Genomic DNA, 26,069 nt, shown 5'->3' with positions numbered 1-26,069 from the left:
TGTTAACCCCAACTATTTCACTTTCTTGTGCTTTTAGCAAGATTTGCAAATCCAAATCAAAGAGCGACAGTCTGCATTCGTTTTTATAGCACTCAAATTATATCATACATTACTAACTATTATATATATATATCTTTTTTCAGCTACCTCCCAATGCAGAAGTTGCAACTACTAACATGGCAGTGCCATGACCCACGATCCAGCAGCCAAAGCATGGTCAATTTATTTTTTAAATGTCTATGGGTTGGTTGCTTTTTAAATGTTTGCTCGCTGACCTAAGAAGCCACATCTGAAAACTCGACCCATGTGCTATTGTTCACAAAAGGGATAGCAAATATCTCCTCAATAAGATCCATGATTACTTATTTCTAACACAAAGGGTCTACTCAAATTCTTTATAAATAAAATTTCTACCTGTTACCGGGCTCACTGACGTGATGTCTGGAGTTTGTTCAATGGAGTAGTTGAAACGTTGACTTGGGTACTGAACGTTAAACACCCAAATATCCACCTGCACCAGTCCCTCAGCATGAGGAGGTGTCAAACATTTCATTGTGTCTGGGGTCACTTCCAAAATTGAGCAGGGAAGGTTACCATCAAACATCACAGTGGTGTTTCCTTCCACAAAGCCATTTCCTTCAATCAACAGTGGAGTTCCTCCAGCAATGCTTCCTGATGTTGGTTTGATGGTGGCCTGTGGTGTGCTGGTCAGAGTGACGATTCCTGTGGCGAGACCTTTGCTCATGACAACTACCTGTAGAAGATGTTCACCAGCTCGGAGGGCACCAACCAAAAGTGTGATGCTGTTATTTGTAACCTTTGTGACTTTCAGTATAATGTTGTCTGCAGATACTCTCAGATCAGCTGTATTGTTCCCAAAGCCGCTGCCAGTGATTAAAACAGTAGTAGAGTTTCCAGTAACAGAATTAGGGGACACACTGGAGACAACTGGTGCAATAGTTGCAGAATATACAAACATGCAATCAGAACTGCAGGAGGAAGAGATGCTGTTAACGTAAACCACAACACTTCCCCTGCGAGTCTGAGATGGCGAGGTGTCGCAAACCACATAAGAGTAGTTCATGAAAACCACATCACATGGAGCGTTTGCTACCGTAACAGATGTGTTCAAGAAACCAGAACCTGAAATGAAGAGATGTGTTTGGCCGGTCGTACTGCCCACAGAGGGAGAGACAGAATCAACTACAGGTATAACCACAAATCTGCGGTCGTACTCTTTTGGCATTGTCATGATGGCTGTACCCAAGTTGTTGACCCGGACGGTTACAGGTAGGGGGATACCCACTGGAGCACCACTGTCAGGACTGAGTCTGCAGTTAATCTCAGTAGAGGTGCTGCTGATGGTTTGACACAGATGACCTCCAACTCTGACCTTTGGTTGCCAAATGTAAACCAAAAAAAAGTTATTTAACTTTTTTATTACTAATCATACTGCATGTACGAAGTTAACAAATGGATTATGGCACATAGGTTTTCACTCTTTCAAGACCCAGAGATTGGCATTTTAATTCACTATTTTGACCATCAAGTATATAAAGGTAGATTTCCTTTATAAAATAGTAGTTTTTACCCCAAAAGCTCATATTTTACTCACCCTCAAGCTATCCTACGTGTATATAAATTTCTTCCTTTAGACAAACACAGTTGGGGTTATTTTAAATAATATCCTGGCCCTTTCAGCTTTATAATGGCATTAGATAGTGCCCTAAGCTCCAAAAAGTGCATCCATCCATCAAAAATCCATACAGTTATTAAATGTCTTCTGAAGTGAAACGATGGGTTATTGTAAAAAACAAAAACAACTTCAAACTCACTTATGCACATAGTATGGATCTATACCATATGTAACTGACAGCCTTCTGTGATATAAACATGTCAATTTATTATAAGCAATACAAGACTTTAACAGCCAATGACATTTACAGCTTGGGAGACAAGACTGATTTTGAATATTACTACTCACACCTAGGATAGCTGGAGGATAAGTAAAATATAGACTTTTTATTTTGGGGTGAACTATGCCCTTTATACCTCTCTTCTTAATTATATAAAAACATTTTCATTCTCAACAGATTAGTAATGTACAATATTGTAGAATAATGTTTAAAAAAACATTTACATTTGGCAAATGCTTTATACAAAAAAACTGTGCATTCCACTCTAACATCGCCTAAACATGAGGACAGATATTTTGTTAATATCAACCTCTGAACCTCACCTCATTTGCACAGGAAGTGTTGCTGAAGCCAGATCCCAGGATGTTGATGATGTCATGTGTGGTACCATGGTCAGGAGTAATCTTTTCTACAGTGGGACTGGCACAGGAAGTAAAACTGAAGAACAGACCACCAGAAGTCTCCAGCTGATCTCGGACACAGTCAGATGTGGCCACACACTCTGAATCAGATGAGTTTATTGGTCTTGAAGCTGTGGATAAGTAAAATGAACAAAGATTGCATGGCATTACCGATTCCTCATCACACCATGTTGTATGCTAATTTTTTGCATGTTAAAATGCTTTCACCTATCCAAGCTTTAATTACAAAGATAAATACAGTTTACCAAAATTAAGGTTCATTTATTTTGAGAAGTAAAAACTGTTTTATGCATTCTGACCAGACCTTCTGCAGTACCAATGGCATGCATTTGGGACAACATGTTTGTCCATCCGATGAAAGATGGTGATTTTTCAAACATTTCTAAAAAACAATTTGTTGATGATGTACCTGAATTTATAGATGCTTTTATTCCAGCTACAGACACCTGAAGCTGAAACATTTTCTCCTCCAGAGGCCTGACGGTGACTACACCCTGTAGCGTCTTCCAGTTATTGGGGTAAAGGTAACCACTGCTATAGTAATAAAATCCAGGGGATGTGAAACGATAAGCAAAGAACCCTTAAGACAAAACACAAACAGATACATGAAGTAGGTTGGTCAGATTAGCAGTAAGGTCAGATTTGTCTCTAAATGGCAGGGGCGTCGAACTGGGAGTAAAACCAGTACTGATTACCAGGGCCCCAAAGAAAGAGAGGGCCCTTGAAAAGTCTGGAATATATTATGGGGTGGGGCATGGGGGCCCATCAGGATTGCCTATGCATAGGGCCCAAGATCTTGTGCAACGCCCCTGCTAAATGGCGTTGTGTAACAAACACATTTTGTTCTCTTCATTTCCTTGACTCTAAAGGGCTATTTATAGTCGTGCGTAGGTCCTACGGCGTAGCCGCGACAGCGTAAGTTCCGTGTCGGTTTTCATTTATACTTTTGCGTCGTCATCCGCGTCGACGTGCAAACACCCCCGCAGACCGCTGGTATGCAGTAACCACGCGTGTAACCACAGTAGCAGCAGCAGAAGTCACAGAAGAAGAAGCTAAGCAAGTTAACCCACAAACGAAGAAGAAACAGCAACTTGTTGTGTATAATTTGAGAAGACCAGCAATGATGAAAGTAAATAAACAGCGACTTTTGATGCAGTTTGAGTTAAATCACTCCTCAACTTGGCTCATCTTTGTTTTCACCGTCACAAACGGAAATACCTATGACGCAGTTTTTTTACCTGACGGAAGGGGTTCTGGTGGACCAATCACAGCGCTTGCGGTCCGCGTAGATCTGACGCGCTGTTAAAAATTTTGTGAGGTGCGCGTCAGGCTACGCAGAGCTACGCACAGGCTATGGATAGCCTACGCCGTAGCTACGCCGTAGGACCCACGCACGACTATAAATCGCCCTTAAGGCAGCCTTATTTTACTGCATTCTGTAAATTAACTAAAACTAAACCTTTTGCAATCTTCAAATATCCTACCAAACAAGTGTCTGAACAAAAATAACTTTGTAAAGTTAGAATGTTGTGTAGCTATGAAATGCAACGTTGTAAATAAAGTGCTATACTGTAATAAATTTGAATGACTGACACATTGACATTGTGAGATAGGTGGTGATATACTGTAATGTTTGTACCTTTGGCAGTTTTGGTGTCTCCACTCTTAAAAACAAGGCCTTCGTGATCATAATCAGTACTGCTGGGACTGGACAAACTGAAGACCCTGTAGCCCAGATCATAAACAAAAGCCAGAGCTTCCCAGTGCCAAACCACTGTATCTCCCACTGAGACTATAAGTGCAGAGGGACTCCAGGCGTAACCCTGACCATAACCTAAACACATATATAGGATGGTATAAGGTACTGTATACAAGCATAAACAAGCACACATAGTCACAAAATTACATTTTATGAAATAATATAACACAAAATGAGTATGTGCAAAAAAAACTTGTGCACAAAGCTTATCATTACATTTATGTATAAGACAGGGAAAAAAATAATAGTCCTATGTAAGCAATATAAGATAAATAAACTGAAACTCAATAACTTATACCACTAGGAAAGGTCAAGGATTATGTAGTAGCATGGTTTTCCCACTTTCGTTCATAAATTGCGATTTGGACCATTAGCATGCTCCACTGGCCACTTTGGCAGGTTGAACTTAATATTTGGTGTTTGACTTAAATGAAAAAAATGCAGCACTGCGGGATCCGATCATTTCCGTTGTATGAAATCACATTACCACGGCGCGAAAAGTGACTAGAGAGCAGACTGGTATATTTGATTTCATGTGGCGCAGCAAGAACCCACAAGCAAATGACATCAAAGTATCGCTAGACTGTGTAACAGATGGCTCGGAGTCAGACCGAGGCCATTGGGCATCTGGATCGTAGCAGCTCTAAAATTGTGACTTTAGATAACCCTTTCTCCTGATAACACATTCACCCAGATCTCTATCACCTATCAAGGTTGTAAAATGGGCAACAATTAAAACAAATGCAGTCTTCAAAGGAGGTTCAAAGGACCAGAGAAACCTGAGAGCCGATCGAATGACAATCGCCAGAGACACAGCAGGGGGGCACGGACTATATGTCACTGATGAAACCACGTTTAAAGATCACAATGAGCTGTTAAAATGTATATATATTTTATATCCCTTTACTGCATGATCGTGTATATGTGATGTAACTGTGTGTTAACACTTTAGTTAGATTTTGTTCACCGTACAGTAGCATGGTTCATATCTTAGGTATGAAATTATTATTCAACGTGATCTTAAACCCATGTCTTGTCTAGTATCAAATTAATCTACTTTTTATTTCCTAATCATTGCTATGCATCATATTACCATAAGCCGCATCAATGTTATTTAATATTAATTTGAAGAGTTATGGAAACAAACTTTTATCATTATGCAATTGCGCAAATGTGATGTCTGAAAGAACAAAGGCTTGTTTCCCGCACGATCGAACACTTCGCACATTGGTCATTCACCTAAAATGGGCTGGGCGCGTGAAAGGTCAAAACGGCATATCGCCCAATCCGTCGCCCGGTGGCTCAGGAGCGCTCAGTCACTCAGTTACTCAGGTAACGCGTCAGCTCTGTTTGGAAACTCGCTGAGACTCACCCAGAGTCCCTCGGATTCATCATCTTTTCTCTGAGCCCTGTCTTTTCGAGACAGTCTTTCCTGGCTTGCACTTTGCGCTTCGAGTTCGGACAATCTATGCGGAACAATCCGCCATACGGAAACACCTAACGGACTTAATCATCTTACGAACACACCTGGATTCTCTCTCTCTCCCTGCTCACACCGCGCGCATCAGAAACTTCGCACCGCATCACAAAGAGCCAAATGCAAGTATAAACTTGTTCTACTCGCTGATGTTTAAGCTGTACCCCTTATAAAAATTAAGGCGCTCCTTAGAGATTTTCTGATGGTTTGTGCAGATGTTAGGCAATAGTGCTATTGCCAATCTTTTACTCTCTCTCTAGCTTTTTCAATCTTTTCTTTCTCATCTATGTTTTATGTTGTTGTATGTGTGTATGTTTAGTTAGTCGTTATGTGTACTTAGTTTTATAGCTAATAAACCGGTTTTGCATTTTAACAATTGAATTGTTTCTGTGTTCAATGCTCATGAAATTAAAGTCACTATTTCTGCTTTGATCCAGCTACACGCTGCGAGTAGCACTGTATATCAGTGAGAAGGTTAATTTTAAAGGCCATGAAATTAACATTTCTTAGACGTTAATATACGATTATGGATATATGTCTTCGGTGGACGAACATATTAATTAATTGTTATTATTAATTCTACTACGCCAGGTAAAACCTGATAAACTTGTATAGTTAATTACAGTTAATTATACATAATAATCCCTTTTGAGCTAAAATCTAAGATTCCCTTGGGAATCCCCGTAGTGTTTCGGTCAGAGGTTCATAGTGTTTCAAATAACGTTATTCCCCTCCTCCCGCTGAATTGCTACAACTGATAAAAAATCAGATGTAGAAGTTTGCTTTTCGAGTCGCTCTCGCGGTAGTTTGACATCACCAAGCAATCCGCGTAGCACTAAATGAAGTCCATCCTACACACAAAAATACGTCATATGGTGTCTGCATCAGATGCAGAAAAGCTTATCCACGTTTTTATGACCTCTAGAATAGATTATTGTAACGCTTAGGTTACTCACGTAACCCCGGTTCCCTGAAATAACGGGAACGAAGCATTGCGTCAGTTAGCTGACGCTATGGGGGGGGAAACTCCTGTTTACTCCGTGACTGAAGCCTATTGGTTAACGTCTGTACAAAGTACAGACCAATGACGTTTGAACCCGCGGGCGGGATGCACACGTCCTTATATAAGCGCGGTTCAAGCGTCAGGAGCTCATTATTATTCGACTGAAGCGCGCAGCCGAATAACACTCGCTGCGTAGACGTTTGTAGCACGGCAAGTGACGCAATGCTTCGATCCCGTTATTTCAGGGGACCGGGGTTACGTGAGTAACCTAAGCGTTCCCTTTCAATACGGTTCACTTCGCATTGCGTCAGTTAGCTGACGCTATGGGGGAACGTAATCCCATCACGCCGTGCATACACAACCTACAGAAGTGCCTTACCGGAGAGACACTGCGTGTGGCCCTATACCTGGCATATTCACAGCTTTAAGCAAATGTGTAAGCACCATATAAAATGTTGACGCGCACACGGTGGGGTTTTAAACGCACCGGGGGCACATAACATAGCACAAGACGGCGAGATACCGAGCGCGCCGTGGGTGTGCGAGATAAATAAATTCAGAGTCACGTTGGTGAGCTCGCTGAGCGCACCGTGGTGTACACATAAAACGCATGAGCGTGCATGATTGAGCCGAGAGAACCTGCGCTTGTAGGGCAGGGACGTCTAAGCTGTACAAGCTCTACAATAGACGACGAAGACCAGCCGGCCGTCTAGCAGATATCAAATGTAGATACCCCTGTAGACCAAGTCCATGAAAAAGCCAAACTCTCACAGAGTGGGCTCTATATAGGACATAGCTCATAGAGGGGCGTGAGCCAGTGCGATGGTTTCAACGATCCATCTAAATAACCACTGTAAGCAACAGACATACATAGTGAGTGATCTGCGAGGCTCACGAACGGCCGATCTGACTATAATATGCGGCAGAACGGTTCGTAGCGTGGGATTATACAGATACCACAATAGTGTGAAGCCAAGTGCGCCCTCGAGCGCATCGCGATGCATATAGGTAGTATTATAATGCACAGATCGGTGAGCTGTCCAAGCGCGCCGTAAATTTGTATTGACTATAAATTGCACGGGCACAGGTGAACACTTGAATACATCGTGAATGCATATAGATGAATCAGAGTGTTACAATGCACAGGCCGGCAAGATTCTCAAGCGCGCCGTCATGTGTTCTGATAATAAGTTGTGCGCACACGGGTGAACCCTTCAGTGCACCGTGAATGCGTATAGATAAATCAGTGCACAGAACGCGCCGTAAATGTGTACAGATATGATTGATGAACGTACGGTGGGCACTCAACGCACCGTGAAGGTACACAGATGAACAACAATGTATGTATGTGTCACAGCCGTGTATACAGATGAGCTTTTCCGAGCGCATCTTTAGTGTATACCGAAATGTTATAGCGTGCATATGTGAGCTTCTCTAAGCGCACGGTTGACGCATATAATTAAAACCCATATCGTGCATACAGGTGAGCTTACGCGGCGCACCTTTAATGCAACAAACCTCAGTAGTGCGCGAAGCAGGGATGTCAAAGCTGTAAACTAACAAAGTGGACGGCGGTGACCAGCCGGCCGTGTCACAAATGTCAAATGAGAAACTTCTAAGACCATGCCCGAGGATCTAATCGATACATGGAGTAGACTTCATTGTCACGGAAGGTGATAACGTCAACGATCCATAAATAACCTGTATTGACAGGTGCGCTAGTGAGTGATCTGTGACGCAGTTGAACAGCTGATCGTCTGATGTACGTCAGACGTATCTGTCATACAGGACCTTGGACAGTTCCAGAGCGCTGCGCCTCGGGCACCGTCCGCATCTGAGAAATGACAGGCTTATGCATAAAGTGAATGGTCGGTCATAAAAGCGTGGTTCGCTGTTATCAACGCCACATATATATACGCAGGGGGAGAAAGCCGCCGTGCACGAGCCTCTGTAGTGAGGAGAAAGCTCTTCCACCTACAATTCGCGGGGGGTAGACTCTCGCTGTCACTAGACAGAATAGATCAGATTTTGCATAAGGACGCCTCGCGAAAGGGGTCCTAGCAGCTCGTGTCAACGTGTTATAAGGCACGTAATGTAGGTCGTGTCCCACGGATGCAATCTCCGCACGCCCATCGTAACGGGTTAATATGTCTGCATCTTGGTAGTTTAAGCACGAGATGCGTATCACTCTGATTGAACATAGCTTATAAAGCAATGCAATGAGTTTATAAAGGAGATGACTCGCCAGCTTGTACAGGGGGCGAGATCTCAGTCTGGTTCGGTAAATAATGAAACCACCATAGTTTGCCCGACCGCATTATCACAATAACACGGTCTAGAGTGCTGCAGTGCTAAAATCATCCCCTTAATGGACCGTATGTACAGTATAAGGTGATTGATATGAGACAAACGGGCATTCCATGCTCCGAAGGCTGATTGCCGTCGTATAGCGTGTTCAACCCACAGCAGATGCTGGCGATCTCGTAATGGTAGCACTTCATGCAGCTGTGCGTAACTTAAGCATAAGCTTCCCGGCCGTCAGCTCGGGGCAGGACCTTTGCTTAGTCAAACTGAAGTGGACTTATGAACAGAATGCCACGATATTCAGCTTTCTGAGGCTCGTTAGAGGGGTACGTGAGCCCGTCTTAAACGAGATGCCGCGCGTCTGACTGTGTGCGCGCTTTGAAACTTATTGTGGCGGGTAGCAAGCTCACTTGAGGTTGATATTACCCTTAATATCTCCGAGTATTGGAGCGGAGCGGAGGTGTGAGCGTCTTCAGATCCGCTGATATTAATCAGCTATATGGCCGAAAAACGTCATAAGCCGCTTGGCTGTTAGCCTTTGAGTTGCCGTCCGGAGAGGGCGCGATTCAAATGCTTGGAGCCATGCAAAAGTCTGAGGCTGCTGTCTCTCTAGGAAGAGAGAATGACAGCCGTAAGACCGTGCTCGTTTGCGCCGTCAGCATCGTAGCGGAGAAACTGAGGTGGGCTGCGAGCGAATTTGGCAGAAAAGTGTCAGAGACACCGTACAGCCGTGGGGTGTCAATACACAGTATATGGCCAAACCGTTTTTTTTTTAGAATTATGGACAGTGGGCCGTGTGTGCGTATTACTGATTGCTTGTCAGTAAGGCGAGAAAGTGTTTAGAGACACCGTACAACCGTGGGGTGTCAATACACAGTATAGTAAGCACGGAAATTACTCTTTTTAGAGGAATTCAATACCGTTCGCCACTATAGTGAGGTCGCATAACCAACAGTATTACACAGTATGTTTTGGATAAACAGCACACAGAAAACATTTCAGGGCAGTCCAGCCGAGGCGCGACTTAACCCCTCTTCCCCCAGACAGTTCAGGCCGGTTAAGCTCTATAATAAGTGTTTTAGCGTTTCAATAGAGGCGTGTCCGCCTGATCGAGCAGACGAATGAGATCGCGCCGCTCCAGGGGGAGGGGCATGAAGCTCTGTATAGACGAATAGTGAGCCGGTTAGCTCTTATAATGAGTGTTCTTGATGCTCCAATAGCGGCGAATCCGCCCTATCGAGCAGACGAATGAGATCGCGCCGCTCCAGGAGGGGAGGGGCTTGAAGCTCTGTAAACGTTGAACACTAGACAGCTGCATTTAGAGGCAGCGAGCCGTGAGACCGCGTGCTAATTACGCCGTTAAGAGACCTCACCGCTGCGGGGAAAGGAGCGAGGGACTCCGCGAGCGTGGAGCACGAGTGGCTGTGCTATGACAGGGAACAGGGGCAGATCCGCCCGTGTTGCTTGTCGTATGCATCTATCTAGTTCTACGGTTCCCCTGCTTGTTCATCTCAACAAGAGAGGAACGGCAGAGGGGAGCAGCAGCACAGACAGAACAGCCATGCGTCATATGAACGGTATCACCCGATGCACTCGGGGGATTCATATATGTGCCAGAGATCTCGCCACTGAATGTGAGAGGAGCGAAGGGACTCTGTAAGCATGAACGGTTGCGATGTGACAGAACACAGGGGGAGTTAGTCCGTGTGTGCTTGTCTATGCATCCATCTAGTCTCATGGCTCGCCGTGTGTTCATCCCGGGGAGAGAGGAACAGCAGGGGGAGCACGAAACATGGATTAGACAACCGAAGCATATAAGCGTGGTCCCGGCGTGGGAGGTGCCAGACCGGTGACGCGCTCGGGGAAATTCATAGCAGGGAGGCTCACTCAAGCCGCTGTGCTGGACGCTATTACAACAGCGCCTGCTCTTTTAGCTTACAGCTTTATATTAAAAATATTGATCTTACCGGGCGGTTCTCAGCCGGAAACGGCAGGGGAAGACGCTAGGCCTGGACTCCGCTGCAGGGCTTTGTCGACTGCGAGGTAAGGCTTCTTCTTCTTCGGAGCAGCGAGAGGTTCGCGCTGAAGGAGAATTTTAATGAGCTCCTGACGCTTGAACCGCGCTTATATAAGGACGTGTGCATCCAGCGCGCGGGTTCAAATGTCATTGGTCTGTACTTTGTACAGACGTTAACCAATAGGCTTTAGTCACGGAGTAAACAGGAGTCCCCCCCCATAGCGTCAGCTAACTGACGCAATGCGAAGTGAACCGTATTGAAAGGGAACTCGTTATTCGTGGGATGTCACGCAAATCAGGTAAACAAGCTACAGCTGGTTCAAAACGCTCAAAAAGTATGACCACATAAGTCCAATTCTGGCATCTTTACATTGGCTACCAGTTAAATATCGCATACAATTTAAAATATTACTTATCACATACAAAGCCTAAATGGCCTAGCACCCTTGTATATTAGAGAATTACTATCAGAATACAATCCACCACGCAAACTGCGATCACAAAATTCTGGCCACTTAATTATCCCTAGAGTATCAAAAGTGTCTAAAGGAGGTAGATCCTTTTCCTACTTAGCCCCTAAAAGCTCTGTAATGATTTACCAAATAATGTTCGAGTATCAGACACGGTCGATCAATTTAAATCTAAACTTAAGACATTCTTCTTTAACAAAACATTCACATAAAATGTCCAGTAAATGTACTTATCCCGCAATAGTTACTTTGTCCAGAACAAAGCATTCACATAACTCATCTGGGTATTATACTTATGCTGCAATAGTTAGCCTGTCTGGAACAGAGCTGACTTAAACCACTATACTGTATGACCCTTGCATTACATGTGAACGGCCCCTACGCTTATAGGATTCTGTATATCTCTCCCTGTCTAGTCCTCGACAATGAGACAAACAGACCCAGTTCCTGATGCTGTGAAGGTCATAACACCACTGATCTACTGACCGTCCTTCAACGTGATGCCCAGCCGAAGCTTGACCAACAACCACCGCTTTTTATATAAATTAATATGAGAGTTGATTTATGGTCATCTTAAATGCATATTTATTAAAATCATTAACAGCATTAAATTACTGTATGGTAATGTTATCAATAGTTGTCAGATAATTAGCTAGTCAGATAATACTTCTGAGTAAATTTTGGCACTGAGTTAAGATTTTATTGATTGTAATAAACTGACATGATGATAACACACAAGCAGTCTTTCAGAATGCTCTCAATTACATGAAGATGCATACTGTATGCATTTATGAGTGTGGGGTGTCGCTCTGGAACAAGTGATTAAAGGTGAGAGGAAAAAAATCACAGTATACTCAATACAATAAACTGGACTACACCACTGTCCTCAATGTATTAATGTATCCCGTATTTTGCAATATGAATTAAGTAAATTTAGACCTAAGATAACCATAGACTGTTAAAGGACATAATGGAATGTAGTATATCCTACTATTTCAGTGGCAGCAAAAGTATTTTTTTTTCTGTTGACATGAGACACAAATCTTGACTGTCACTGTCCTTGAGGTACAGTATAATGTGCGTGACAGAGAAAGAGAAAGTAAAAATACATTACCGGGGTGGACACCTTGGTTTGTCACTGTATAAATTTTCTCTGTAGGCTGTGTTACACACGTCAGCTGATGTTCTGAAGTGTCTGTTATTTGGCATTGTCTGTCTCCTGTCATAAACACACGGTCTTGCTGAGTCACAACCGCAAAAGTTACAACCATTTAATGATTTTAAAAATAAATGGTTTGTATTAATTGCCCTTTCAAAGAACTACCCTTTCTCTTTATTTTTGCAGCTTAACCTTTAAAAAAGTCTGTTTTCTCTTAAAGTTATTGACAGATTTTTGGTCCTACTCTCTTGTCTTACCCAGAGTCACATTGTTGTCTTTTGGGACTGAGCTGAATCCAGAGCCGGTGATGGTGATGGTGGTTCCTCCATACAAGGAGCCCAGCGGTGGAGAGAAGCCTGTCACTCTCAGGACATACTCTATGCTGCTACTAACACCAGCACTGCAAAAACACAAAATTATTTAATCACTCTCAACTGTATGCTTTAGATTCAACAGTAACCTGCTGTTATTCGATACAGTGAGTGATATGAGACCTGATTAAGGCGTATCCCTGGTTCCCGACTCTCACACGAATGTCGTATACAGCTGGGCCGAGTGTGGGTAACATGCAGGTAATGTTTTCATTGGTCCACTGCAACAATTCACATTCTGTCTTACCAATCAGAACAGAGCTGCCATTGACCTGCACCTCAAAATTTCTGCCCAAGATGGTGAGAACTCTGAGACCTTTACAAAAAAAAAACAAGGTAGAAATGTTATATGTAATATACAACCACACTGATCAGAGGGTGAAGATAAGAGGGTGTGTGTCAATTGACACTTGTCTTTATTTTGGTTAAACTGTATGCACTTCTAGTAAGTTATACTCAAGAGATAATACAATAAGATGTGAAAGTTTGCAAATATACAATATGACCAACTATAAGGAAACAAAAGATGAATCGCATTGAGAAACGTATTTAAAGATCTATAGCAATTATTTAGAATGTAGTGGATGGGCAGGGTTTTAGTCGCAGCAGCAGAAGAATTCATCCAGATAATTTTAGAGACATTATTTTAAGGTCGAAAATATACAAAGTGTTGCTTTAAATTATTGCAGAGAAAGAAGTTAAAAGTAAAGATGTTTTTTTTTTTTAGAAAGCCTTATTTTGGAAAGATAAATGAATGGGAAATAACAAATTTTTTTGAGGATTCATGTGCTCAAAAAGGTAACAAAAACTCTTACCAAATACTGTTGTAGTTTGTGGGTTGACAGCAGTGATGGTGGCCATCAGAGTGTTGTTGTATGTGAAGGAGTTGTTTAAAGATGCTGTTATCTCTTCCATGGCCAGTGTTACAGTCTGTTTACCTGCTGACCCCTAATTCATACATCACACACACATGTTTCATGAAGTGCAATATGGTCCACCTAAATTACTTAATTTAACAAACAAAAAGTTCCAGTACATTGAGTAAATTTACCAAGAATGAATTAAGTGGTATTAATGTACATGCATCATTTGATAATACAGTTGACTTCGGCTACTTGGCAAACTGTGTTGAGACTGGACAGCATATTTTCCCATATTTAATCCTGTTTTATATATTAAATAGACATGTTTGAACTGAAAATAATAATTGTATTTATATTTTATATATAGATGTGTGTTTAAACTGCCATAGGCCTGTGCCAGTGCAGATTGTGGGTGGTTAATGAATAAAGTGCGAAGTATAGTCGTGCGTAAGTGCTATGTCTTAGCTATGCCATGTATATGAAAAGCGACGTGTATTCTGCCCTACAAAGGCTAAGTGCAGTAACTACGCAAACACTGAAACTGAGAAAAATGCCCTTAAAGTTTTTTTACACCAGCAGATCAAACATGTTACTGCAAATTTTGCACACACGTTTCTCTGAAATGGGACAAAACTGAACCAGAAGACTTTGTCACAAGACAAATCAGATCTCACAAAGCCCATTTCAACCCTTAACTCAATTTTGACCAAATGCGTAATTACTGCGCTTTGGCTTTGTAGCGCACTATAGCCTATGGCATCAAGGCTATGGTGTAGGACCTACGTACAACTATAATGTATAATGTTTCCCCTACTTTTCAGACCATTCTCCTTTTAAAGAAAATCAAGTTTAAACAACTCCTTGACTTACAGCAGGAACTATGCATCTCAGCTGGCTAAATTCTGCTTCAGTAACATTACATGATTGATTGCCAATGGTGACTGCTGTATCATTACTGAATCCATAACCAAACACAGTCAGAATCGCCCCTCCTGTGAAGCAAAAAAAAAGATAAGGTATTTTTAGTATCTGATTGTAAGAAAAGACATACTGTATCTTACTTCAGTTCACAAAGTATAGCATAATAAGTGATTAATCTTTAAGGAGTATGACACAGGGGCGTTGCTAGGGTTAAATCCAGATAGGACGGGAGGATGATGTTAACACATACTTACAAACAGCTTAAAAAAGTGTTCAGTTGTCCATATTTAGCTTTAGTCTGTCCGTCTCCTTGGTGATGTCTTCTTTTTATTCTCAGTTTTGCCTGACTTTTTCTCTTGTTTATCATCCTAACTGTGTGTCTGTTTTATTGCATTTCTACTATTTCTCTTTTTAATTTTATGTAGATTTATATATAGGCCTAGCTTCTTGTTTTTGAACTTCACAGCGGCTTTGAGTGGAATAAGTCATCAAAAATAAGAGCTGATTTACCGCAAACAGATGGATTTTGTGTACTAGGAAAACAAATTAGACATACCGTAATAATAATAATAATAATAATAATAATAATAATAATAATAAAATCTATACTTTTTTAACCTTTAATGTTTTCAATCCTCAAAAGATCAGGGGTTTTTAACAAAACATCATGGACTTAAGCCCCCAAAGTCCCCCTTGCAACACCGAATGGTTAGATTCGGGCTTGTAACTCGATAGCACTGGGGTGAGTTAAATTATTTTAACTATGGTTAACCATTTCACTTTCACTTTTATAAATATATATATATATATATATACACTGAAAAAAATGATTCATTGAATTTAATCAATTTTTTTAAAGTAAGTGGTTGCAATGAATTTATAATTTATTTAAGATTAGTAAAGTAAAATAAAATATAAAACTTTTGTTTAAATGTAGCTTAAAAAAATTGATTGCAACCACTTACCTTAAAAATGTATATATATATATATATATATATATATATATATATATATATATATATATATATATATATATATATATATATATATATATATATATATATATATATATATTATTTTTTTTTTAGGTGTTGTCATGTACCTGCGGTGCTTCCTGTAGTGGGGTTTATGGAGGTCACCCCTATCAGATGTGTGAAGTTAAAACTGTTGCCATTCTCGTATCTGGCATTGCCCAGGGCAGAGAAACTCAGAGACACTGGTTGCATACCAGCACTTGCTGGACCAACTCTGCAGGTTATATAGCTGTCTACAGTATAACAGAAACAGTCAATATTTTTTCTTAAAATGATACCGTAACCATGAACTGTGCTGGCATCTACTGCATTCCACATCATATACTGTACATGCTCCTAAAACTGAACAGATATGGGACAAAAGCTACAAACTTTAAGACTTTAAAAATGCATTTTTTTTATGTTGACCTACTCGTGACCTCTTGGACAGAGCATTCCACATCACCAGTCTTTACAGTGACATTGCCACCATCAAATCCTGATCCAGTTATGTTAAGAAGAGTTGATAAGCCCCTGGAACCTGAAATACAAGTCATACCAGTTACATAAACTATTAAACAGATTACAACTTATATGTATGCAATTTTATTGTTTTTTTGCACCTTTTGCTGGAGAAATTCCTTTCACTGTTGGTGTCTTAGATTCACTCCAGGTGAAACCACAGTCACCCGAACACCATGATGGGATGCCGTTGATGAAAACTTCCACCTTTTTGGATATAATTCATTTAAATATGCACATATGTTTTCAGACACCAACATTACATGTTTTCAAATGCGTTTTGATTATGTCATTTTTTGATATCAAAATAAAAAGCAAAGTTTATATCTTTAAAAGATATGTCTATGATGTTTGACAGTGAATGGTGCTGGTCTGCTTTTTAAGAAAAAGAACAGCCCTGACATTATGCTTAACATCTTTTGTCTTTCACGGACGAAAGGCAATTATAAAGATTTGTAACAACATAAGGTTGAGTACATGATGACATTCTTTTATTTTTGGGTAAACTGTTCCTTTAACAGGGACAGTTATGTTTAATCGAATGACTTAGTTCACACCTCTTTGTAACCCTTTTCATGCTTTTATGGCTATGCTTGAGCCATAACCCTCTAGATATGTAACTCTTCCATAACACAGAGTATTTACAGTAAACAGGTACTTTTCTAACAGGTCTTTCAACTAGTGCACAACAGCACTATTGAAAACCTGCACACTCGGGTGACATGAGGACAATATTTTATTATCTGATCTTAAATTTTCAACAAAGAAGTATTATGGTAATCTGTAGTGTGTGAGAAATGTACCTGTGGTTTATCTGTTGGAGTGCGCAGGTAGTCTCCCATAATTCTCTGTTTGAGGAGTCCTCCTCGCTCAACCTCATGAGATGTCACAGAAGGATTCACTCCAACCACAGCAGAAGAATTAATCTGGTTCACATATAAGATTATAAAAATGGAAATGGAAAGCAAAAGTCAGATCATGTGGTGTTTATATTGTAATTCATGACTTGTGGATTGCAAACTGGTACTGTGGAAATCTGAGCACAGTGTGAGACACCTCTTAGATCATTTCTAAGGTCAAATCTAGAAGAGACAGAAATATGTGGCCCTGACTGTAAAATACAGGTTCTAATTAATCTAATTAAGAGATTAGAAGCATCAAAGTTTGATTTTAATAATTTCAAATCAATTTCAATCTTGGCATGACCTTACTCGCTCAGATTTTTATAGATAAGATTTTTAGATACATTTTAGCTGGTTTTCCAGGCAGGGTCACTGTTTTATAAAGCAAACGCCTAAATCAAAAGCCTGAGTTTAGTATCAGTTTAATCTCGTTGCCGAACAATTGAGATATTTGAGATAAAAACATTTCTGTTCAGCAGAACCTATGAATTTTAATTAACCTTTTTAAACTTAACGAAATAGTTGGGAGTGTTTATTGACGTTTTTACCTGTTTTTTATGATATTTTTATGACATTTACTGTAGCACTTTGAGATTTGCCATAAATGTAAAGTGCTTTACAAATAAAATCTATTATTATTATTATTATTATTATTATTATTATATTGAAGATATTTTATTTGTGATTTTTTATTTATTTATTAAAATTAACAGATATTATGGTGATTATTCTGCTTTGGTGTTTATCAGTTTACTGCATCTTGCCTCTAACAGTGGCTGATTGCCAGCGATGGAAAGCCACCAGATGTCCCATCTGTAACCTCTGCAATCTCCAGATCTCTGCACATCCAGCTGACCGAGCTCTGGAATCCTCTGTAGGGCGTACTTCAGATCCACAGCATTGATGTCTACTGGCAGGCCTGAGGTACACCACACAACAATATGATAAAAAAGATAATGTAGGTTGTGGATTATGTAAAAAAGAAAGTAAATCCAGTTCACCCCAATCTAATTCCAAAAACAAAACAAAAAGCAAAAATCTGAATTTTAAAGAAATAACTTATTTAAATAGTAAACTCGTAGACAGCATGTTTACCCTCAACACGTTGACCGAAAATTAAAACATCAAAGGTTCCAGTAAGAGGGGGGCTGGCTTTGTAAAGGCGAGTAATTGTGATTTTGGCATTATCCTGGTGTTGAATCATTAGATCTTCTGTGCTATTGGGCATTTTCTACAGGACAAAAATGTATAAATGAAATATTAGAAAATTAAACTTATTTAAACATAAAACTTACCAACAACATCTGCAACAACAAATATGGGGGCTCAGGTGCAAGAGCCGCTAAATGCCACCTCTGCACTGTAAAAAACACTGTAAAAAAGTCATGTCAACAGAGATGAGTTGTCACAACTTATAAAATATAGTTGAGAAAAGTCAACTTAATTTTATAAGTTATAAAAACTCACCTGTAGTTACAAAAACTCATCTCTAGTCAAGAGAAATAATAGTAAGTTGAAACGACTTGTAAATCCGAGTTGATTCAACAAAAAAAGTATTTTTTACAGTGTGTCAAAAATGAGATGATATTAGGATGTCATGTATAATACACTTATCAAGTACTTTTGCTTAAAATCCACAGCCATCAGGTCATTTAGAAATATTGTTTTGTTGGTAGAATACACAAAAAGTCTGATTAAAAAAAAATTGTAAATGATTACATGAATACAAACAGTGTTTCCAAGGACCATTTACTTTGTTATAAATTTAAACATTTTAAATGAGTACAAAACAGTGTTTCCAAGGATCATTTACTTTGTTAAACATTTAAACAATTTCACCCGATCTCCGGGTCTGGCGGTACCACTTTCATAGCATAGTTTAGCACAATCCATTGAATCTGATTAGACCATTTGCATCGTGCTCAAAAATGATCAAAGAGTTTTAATTTTTTTTCCTATTTAAAACTTGACCCTTCTGTAGTTACATCGTGTACTAAGACCGACGGAAAATTAAAAGTTGTGATTTTCTAGGCAGATATGGCTAGGAACAATACTTTCATTCTGGCGTAATAATTAAGGACTTTGCTGCCATACAATGGGTGCAGCAAGGGGCAATCATAATTACGCAGCACCCGAAAACAGTCGCCTTCTATTGAAAGTTACTGCTAGGTAATTCTTTAGATTTGCATTGTTGCTGAGAATGTATGTGCTCTGTACTGTTCTGTATTTTAAGATATGTAATATTTAGTTTACTATAGCTCTGCTTTAGACCAGTGGTTTTCAAACTGGGGGCCGGGGCCGCGAAATGGTGCCAGGGGGGCCCAGTTTTATGCCATTTTATGAAATACATTAATTTATCATGAGTTCTGTGTAATTAAACCTAAAAAAAATAAGGCTACTAACCAAAAGCACTACTTTATTGTATAATTTAATTTTTTTTTATTAAAATGTTGAGTTTTAGAACCGTTTTTTCCTCACAAATTTTCTTTGGGGGGCCGCGAAGGAATGCACCGTGCACAAGGGGGGCCGCACGCTGAAAAGGTTTGGGAACCACTGCTTTAGACTACTGTACATAACCAGTAACTGGCTAAAATGTTCTTTTAAAGGCGGTACAGTTTAATGCTCCAAAAATGAACAAACTTTGTTCCTTGTTATCATTGTGTAATGTAGAATACAAATGACCTTTCACGTTACTTGGGCACTGTAGGAATTGTGGGTGCATGCAGGAGTCTTTCAAGAAATAAGTGATGGGGCCTGTGGCACAGTGGAGCTTTAAGTCTATAAATATCTTTATGTCTTAAAAAGGGCAGTTGATACATAGGACTACAGAAGCTGTCAGCAACTTTAAAAGTCTTCACTTATGAAAATAATGCAATTCTTAAACAGGTTTATGCACAGAGAATTTTCAAATAATTTTAATACGTCTTTTTTTAAGAGTTGTCGGAGACTTGGTAGTGATGACGTTGGAGTCGAGTAACCCTGGTGTAGTTTGCTTACAGCCTGAGATTAGCTTTTTATTTCTATTAAATGCACTAGTCTTGAAAATTCATAAAAATGTGTTTATTTGTGAAGATTAAAATGTGTCTTGTAACTTTTCGTTGATCACAGTCCTTATTGTTTGCAATAATCCAAAAGCCTATAGAAAACCCCAATTGACTTTTTGTTTAAATAACTTTAAAGTAATAAAACCATTGTGATATGCAAGAATAAATTTTTTTTTTTTTTAGAAATTCTATTAGAATGAATGTATCTTTTGTGTGTGTTTAACATAAGATAGTCATATGGGTGAACATTATGTTTGGCTTATTTATTCCATTAACTTACCTGCAGAAAGCCAACTTCAAACAATGGGATGCCAAAGCCACAGTTGTTTGGCCATGCTGTGATCTCATAGCTGATTTGCAGAGCGTTTGTTTGTTTGTTGACATTAATGTTGGAAAAGAAAGGTCCTGAGCTGCCAAGAGCAGGTGGGCTTCTACTTCGCATTATAACTGAGCACAAAAACATGAAGAGTAAATGTTAAAGAAATTTAAACAAACCTTATTCAATTTGTGTATGAAAGGTGTTTTTTACACCACTAGTCAAAATGAAACCAAAACCATTTCTAAGTACCATTAGGATCTAAAGCAGTTGATGCTCGTCCAATGTGAACAGTGTCTATGTAGTAAACTGAGTTATCACTCGCTCCGTACAAACTCAGCCTATACAGATTGTAGTTGGTGCCTATATAGGTTTGCTGAATGGAATCTAGGAGATCCACACACTTGTATTTCCACCTAAAAATGACCAAGCAATGTTACATTAAGCTCATAAAAAAGACTTTGTAGTTTTAGTGTATTTTATGTGTGTGTGTGTGGTTTGGGGGGTCATAACAAAATAAAAAGGGATATTTCTTTGCAGGGTTTTTTTCAAACAAAAAATACTACAACGAAATCATAATTTTATCATCAAAAAACAATGAGAATTTGCTTTTATGTTGGGCACAACTGAGAGGGATGCTCCGATCGATCGGCCGCCGATCGGTATCGGCCGATAATGGCATTAAATGACTTTATCGGTACTCGCTAAATTTGCAGATCCCGTGAACCAATCTTTCTATTTACCTTTGTTATCATAGGGATCCTGAATGCGGCTGCAATTAGAGAAATTTTTTTACACAGTGCAAGGATTTTTATAACCCATTGCTCATGTGCGACGTGAAGATTTGGATTTCACTCTCTGCCTTTACAGAGATATGTGTATTTTCTATGAGGATGTGCTCCTGTCCTAACAGTGCAACGCGTCTTCACATCCCCATCAAACAGCGTATACCACACATATACGTATACGGTAGCTAATAACAATCACTAAACGGAAGCGCAAAAGATCGGATCGTAAGGTAGTTTGCTGTAATGGTGCAACCCACAAAGAAGAAAGGAAAAGGTGGATAGCAGATAACAAATTCACCACTCAAATAACGTAAGATTACTTTGTTTAGAGGATTAAACATACTCATCCGTTGAGTCAAACTGCACAGAGATTTGCGTAGTCACCTCCTGGTAATAACCTGCACTGTGGTAGTAATTGAAGTTCACTTCAAGTTTATTCATCAGATGGCCTTTGTAGGCCAAGCAGAGCTGAAAAACATTTTATTGAATGAAACAATTTCGATTTAAACTATTTTTATTCCATTCAGGGTTAAGACAAGAGGAGATGTTTGTTGATGCTTACAGTATTGTATGTCTGTAGTGGCACTGGATTGTAGGATGTGTCATAGTAGTAAAATATAGTCCCTGGGTTCCTTACAGACCAGCGGCCACAGAAAGCTTCAGTATCTCTGACCCGGACTCCTCTGTATGATAACTGGATTGACAAAAAACCTACAGTTTGTCCTTTTGATGCTTTAAATGATGTAATTTTATTGTGACAGAACTTTTTTGCAGCGTATTATAAATTTAATAAATGACATTAGTCTGATTCTAATTGTCAATGCAAGCTGTACTTACACTATCATCCTCATAATCTCTGAAAAATTTCACATTGACATTCTCAGTGGTTGGAATCTGGGATGAACATTTAGCGGAGACCATCGCGTTTAATGCATCCAGGACCTTTAAAATCACAAAATAAAAGTGTTTAAATACATGTACCTGTACAAGAATGTTTCCCTAAAGTTTTATCAGATAAACAAACAAAACCTCAATCTCAGATGCATCATAAGGCAAAGGAGAAGAAGGAACTCCATCCCACATCAGTGTGAAACTCTCCAGACTGGCCTTCCCTTTTACTTCTTCAGTTATTGTGATGTTAACATCTGGCCCCATGCTCCAATACTGAAGATCCTCAAAGTCACCTGAGATTGAAACAATTACAGAATGATAGAAACCAACTGAGTGCAGTCTGAAAAGAGATGTTACCCAGTGTGCCTGTCACAACTCAGTGTAAAAATTAAAGTGTGTAACTTTTTAATACATGAAAATAATAGTGTTACATTTACAGTTATATTTTTTCCTTGGTTCAGATGGTCTCGAAAGAATTAGTTAAGGAATTTAAACAGATCACTTAAGGCGGGCGTATACGGTGCGATTTTTGCTGTCGTAGGAGCTCGCGTGCGATTTTTTTTCTCGGGAGCAAATCGTTCATGCTCCTATGGTCGCGGCTCGCACCGTGTAAGAGGAATTATGAGCCGAGCCGAGCAGGCTACGAGCACCTTACGACCTCCCGATAATTTTTAAACATGTCAAAAAAGTTTGGGAGATGTCGGTATAAATTCGTAGTGTTGGTGCGGGTGAACGAGACGATCTGGCAAAGCACTTGAAGTTGACCAATCAGAAAACACAGAAGAAGGAAGACAAATGTGGCACTGCTACCTCAAATCTGGACCAGGGGCGTCGCTAGACCCCTTTTACTGGGGCACGTGCCCCAGTGTAAATCTTTTGTGCCCCTTATCATTATTTACAATCTAAACATAAAATAAGCAACTAAAATATGTAATAAATAAATATAAAAAATATTAGACTCCGTGCAGCGACCACTGGTTTAAACAGTACAGGATGGACAAAGAATGTCGCAATTTTTGTGTAATCCAAGCTGTGCCAAAGTCGCTGTAGTATAGTTTCATTAACCCTTAAGAGTTCCTAGGGACATTTTGTGCCATTTTGATTTTGATTTTTAAACCATCTTGACTGTGATGATTGAATATTGCCCAAACTTGCCAAAGGTTAATCATTTTTGATACATTTTAGAATATTGGTTTCAGTTTTTTAAATTAGCTTAAAATGGCTAAGCTACGCAAAAACCGACTAATGTGTTCCTTCGGACAAAAAATGCCCCATTGAAAACCATTATAACTACCATTTTTGACCCCCCATTTATCTTAACATAAACTAATACATACCTTTATGTCAATATATCATTTTAAACTACTGGCCTTGAAGTTTTAATTTTTATACTTGTCCACCAGGTGGCGCTACTTTTTACCATTTCATGCATTCATCAAAATGTCACAATTTTTGCTGTTTTCTGCGGACCGCATAGCTGCTGAAAAGATAAACCTTTAATGTTGAAAATTGGTGTGTGTGTAAAAAAAGTGTGTCTGAGTGGTAAGGGGGTGGGGTGATGTCGGGGGGGGGTCGGTGAGGAGTGGGGCAGGGGGGCATATTCAACATATCCAAATTCTTCTCTCTTTGAAAGGCACATTCTGCGTTATAAACTAATTCAGTAATAAAAACGATGAGAGGCCAGAACCAAAACAAAATCAATCTTCATTTTGTTTCTCGCTCATGTGGTTTATGCAAATACACTGCTATAAGTATGAACAGTATAGCAGAAGTAATGAAAATGGCAAGGCATTACAGCACACATAAGGCTCCTGAAATAATCATGCACTTCAAGAGCGAGGATGGCTCCTCATCTTCCTCCGAGGATTCTGAGGTCGACACGGAGGCCTCAGAGGTAGAAGTAGACCAGCTGGAGTCTAATTCATTTGAGAGATCTTCAGAAGACTTGTCAGGAGGTGAGAGAGGAGAGGAGATGGATGAAGTGGCGGCAGGATGGACGTCAAAAATTGAAAAATCTTCTGGTCTCCCACAAACATGGAGACGCTCCGCTACTTTCCCGCAGCCAGAGATTTGATCCCAGCGCTCACACTCTATGCCACTGCCCGAATCAGCCCTGACTTCAAGCTTTTCATTGATGCTGATGCATGAAATCCTGCAGCATATTGGGGCCATGACAAACCTACATGGGAGACAGTCACAGACTGGAGAGATCTTGAGACAGAGAAACTGCAGGCGTATGTGGGGCTGCTCATTCTGACCGGTGTCTACAGATAAAAAAGTAATTAGCTCTCAGTCTCTGGAGTGAGAAATCAGGACAGGTCACTATTTGGGCTACGATGTCCCACAAAAGGTTTTACGACATCAGCTGAACACTGTGGTTCGATTAACGTTAACATATTGGCATTTAAAGGGTTAAAATTTCCACAAATTTAATTAATATTTGACATGTATGTTTCAGGAAGAAGTAGTGTTAAAAGATTTAATAGTTTAAAGTGGAAAAAAATATTGATGTATGGTATTTTTAGAGCAGGTTTTGGGAAGGTGTCATTTTGGTGTCATTTTGGCCTTAGGATCACAAGTGTGAGTTTTGTATAAAATCTGACCCTGTTCAAAAAATAACAATGCATCAAAATCAATGTTGCTACCAATCTTTGACCCATTCTAGGGTATAATAATAATTATAATCAAATGGTAGTTCAAATGTTTTTTTGTGGGAAAATTTTTTGTTTTTTGTGTTTTCTGTTAAAAAAAACATGGACTAATGTAAACAAACAGGCATATAAAGGGTTAAAATTTCCACAAATTATATTAATATTTGATATGTATGTTTCAGGCAGAAGTAGTTCTAAAAGACTGCATCGTTTAAAATGAAAAAAAAATATTCACGTATGATATTTTTAGAGCAGTTTTTGGGAAGGTGTCATATTGTGGCCTTAGGAACACTAAAGGAAGTTTTTTATAAAATCTGACCCTGTTCAAAAAATAACAATGCATGAAAATCAATGTTGCTACCAATCTTTGACCCATCTCAGGGTATAATAATAATAATAATCAGATGGTGGTTCAAATGTGTTTTTTGGAAAATATTTAGTTTTTTAGTTTTTTCTGTTAAAAAAAACATGGGCTAATGTAAACAAACAGGCATATAAATGGTTAAAATTTCCACAAATTATATTAATATTTGATATGTATGTTTCAGGCAGAAGTAGTTCTAAAAGACTGCATTGTTTAAAATGAAAGAAAATATTGACGTATGATATTTTTAGAGCAGTTTTTGGGAAGGTGTCATTTTGTGGCCTTAGGAACACTTAAGGAAGTTTTTTATAAAATCTGACCCTGTTCAAAAAATAACAATGCATGAAAATCAATGTTGCCACCAATCTTTGACCCATATCAGGGTATAATAATAATAATAATCACATGGTGGTTCAAATGTGTTTTTTGGAAATATTTAGTTTTTTTGTTTTTTTCTGTTAAAAAAAACATGGGCTAATGTAAACAAACAGGCATATAAAGGGTTAAAATTTTCACAAATTATATTAATATTTGATATGCATGTTTCAGGCAGAAGTAGTTCTAAAAGATAGCATCGTTTAAAATGAAAGAAAATATTGACGTATGATATTTTTAGAGCAGTTTTGGGAAGGTGTCATTTTGTGGCCTTAGGAACACTTAAGGAAGTTTTTTAAAGGAACTCTTGAGGGTTAATGAATGGATATTAAAAGGGCTGTTGCGACATAGAATAAAAAACAACGGAATGTCCATGTTTAATGATATGCATTTATTGTTTTACACTTTATACACGTATACTAAATACAAAATAAATTGTCAACGGACAAGAGACTACATTAAACACGATGATCATACGCGGAGACGTTTTCATTATGGAGCTTCGCTTTAACAAGTGAGCT

The 26,069-nt window shown here is 39.3% G+C and overlaps 1 protein-coding gene and 1 long non-coding RNA gene across 2 annotated transcripts in view; both read right to left on the bottom strand.

The window, feature by feature from the left end:
- LOC129454599 (fibrocystin-L) overlaps positions 1 to 18,350 on the bottom strand; it is a 35,635-nt gene extending 17,285 nt beyond the window's left edge. The window contains exons 1-15 of the mRNA XM_073858429.1: positions 18,215 to 18,350; positions 17,884 to 18,038; positions 17,021 to 17,143; positions 16,319 to 16,424; positions 16,129 to 16,236; positions 15,785 to 15,949; positions 14,632 to 14,753; positions 13,714 to 13,846; positions 13,022 to 13,214; positions 12,785 to 12,927; positions 12,483 to 12,587; positions 3,978 to 4,172; positions 2,748 to 2,918; positions 2,240 to 2,448; positions 415 to 1,393 (exon numbers count right to left, since the gene is read on the bottom strand). Of these exons, the coding sequence (XP_073714530.1) occupies positions 415 to 1,393; positions 2,240 to 2,448; positions 2,748 to 2,918; positions 3,978 to 4,172; positions 12,483 to 12,587; positions 12,785 to 12,927; positions 13,022 to 13,214; positions 13,714 to 13,846; positions 14,632 to 14,753; positions 15,785 to 15,949; positions 16,129 to 16,236; positions 16,319 to 16,424; positions 17,021 to 17,143; positions 17,884 to 18,038; positions 18,215 to 18,347 (3,040 nt within the window). The 5' untranslated portion in view covers positions 18,348 to 18,350. The remainder of the gene's footprint in view (positions 1 to 414; positions 1,394 to 2,239; positions 2,449 to 2,747; positions 2,919 to 3,977; positions 4,173 to 12,482; positions 12,588 to 12,784; positions 12,928 to 13,021; positions 13,215 to 13,713; positions 13,847 to 14,631; positions 14,754 to 15,784; positions 15,950 to 16,128; positions 16,237 to 16,318; positions 16,425 to 17,020; positions 17,144 to 17,883; positions 18,039 to 18,214) is intronic.
- Positions 18,351 to 20,449: 2,099 nt separating this feature from the next.
- LOC141351493 (uncharacterized) lies at positions 20,450 to 21,735 on the bottom strand. Its single transcript, XR_012359756.1, has 3 exons — positions 21,611 to 21,735; positions 20,732 to 20,895; positions 20,450 to 20,610 (listed from the first exon to the last, which is right to left on the bottom strand). It is a non-coding gene; the product is annotated as an uncharacterized lncRNA (long non-coding RNA).
- Between the last annotated feature and the right edge of the window lie 4,334 nt (positions 21,736 to 26,069).

The sequence above is a fragment of the Misgurnus anguillicaudatus genome, chromosome 20 (genome assembly GCF_027580225.2).
Source record: "Misgurnus anguillicaudatus chromosome 20, ASM2758022v2, whole genome shotgun sequence".
Lineage (NCBI taxonomy): Eukaryota > Metazoa > Chordata > Actinopteri > Cypriniformes > Cobitidae > Misgurnus > Misgurnus anguillicaudatus.
This window is presented reverse-complemented; position numbering and strand designations above follow the sequence as displayed.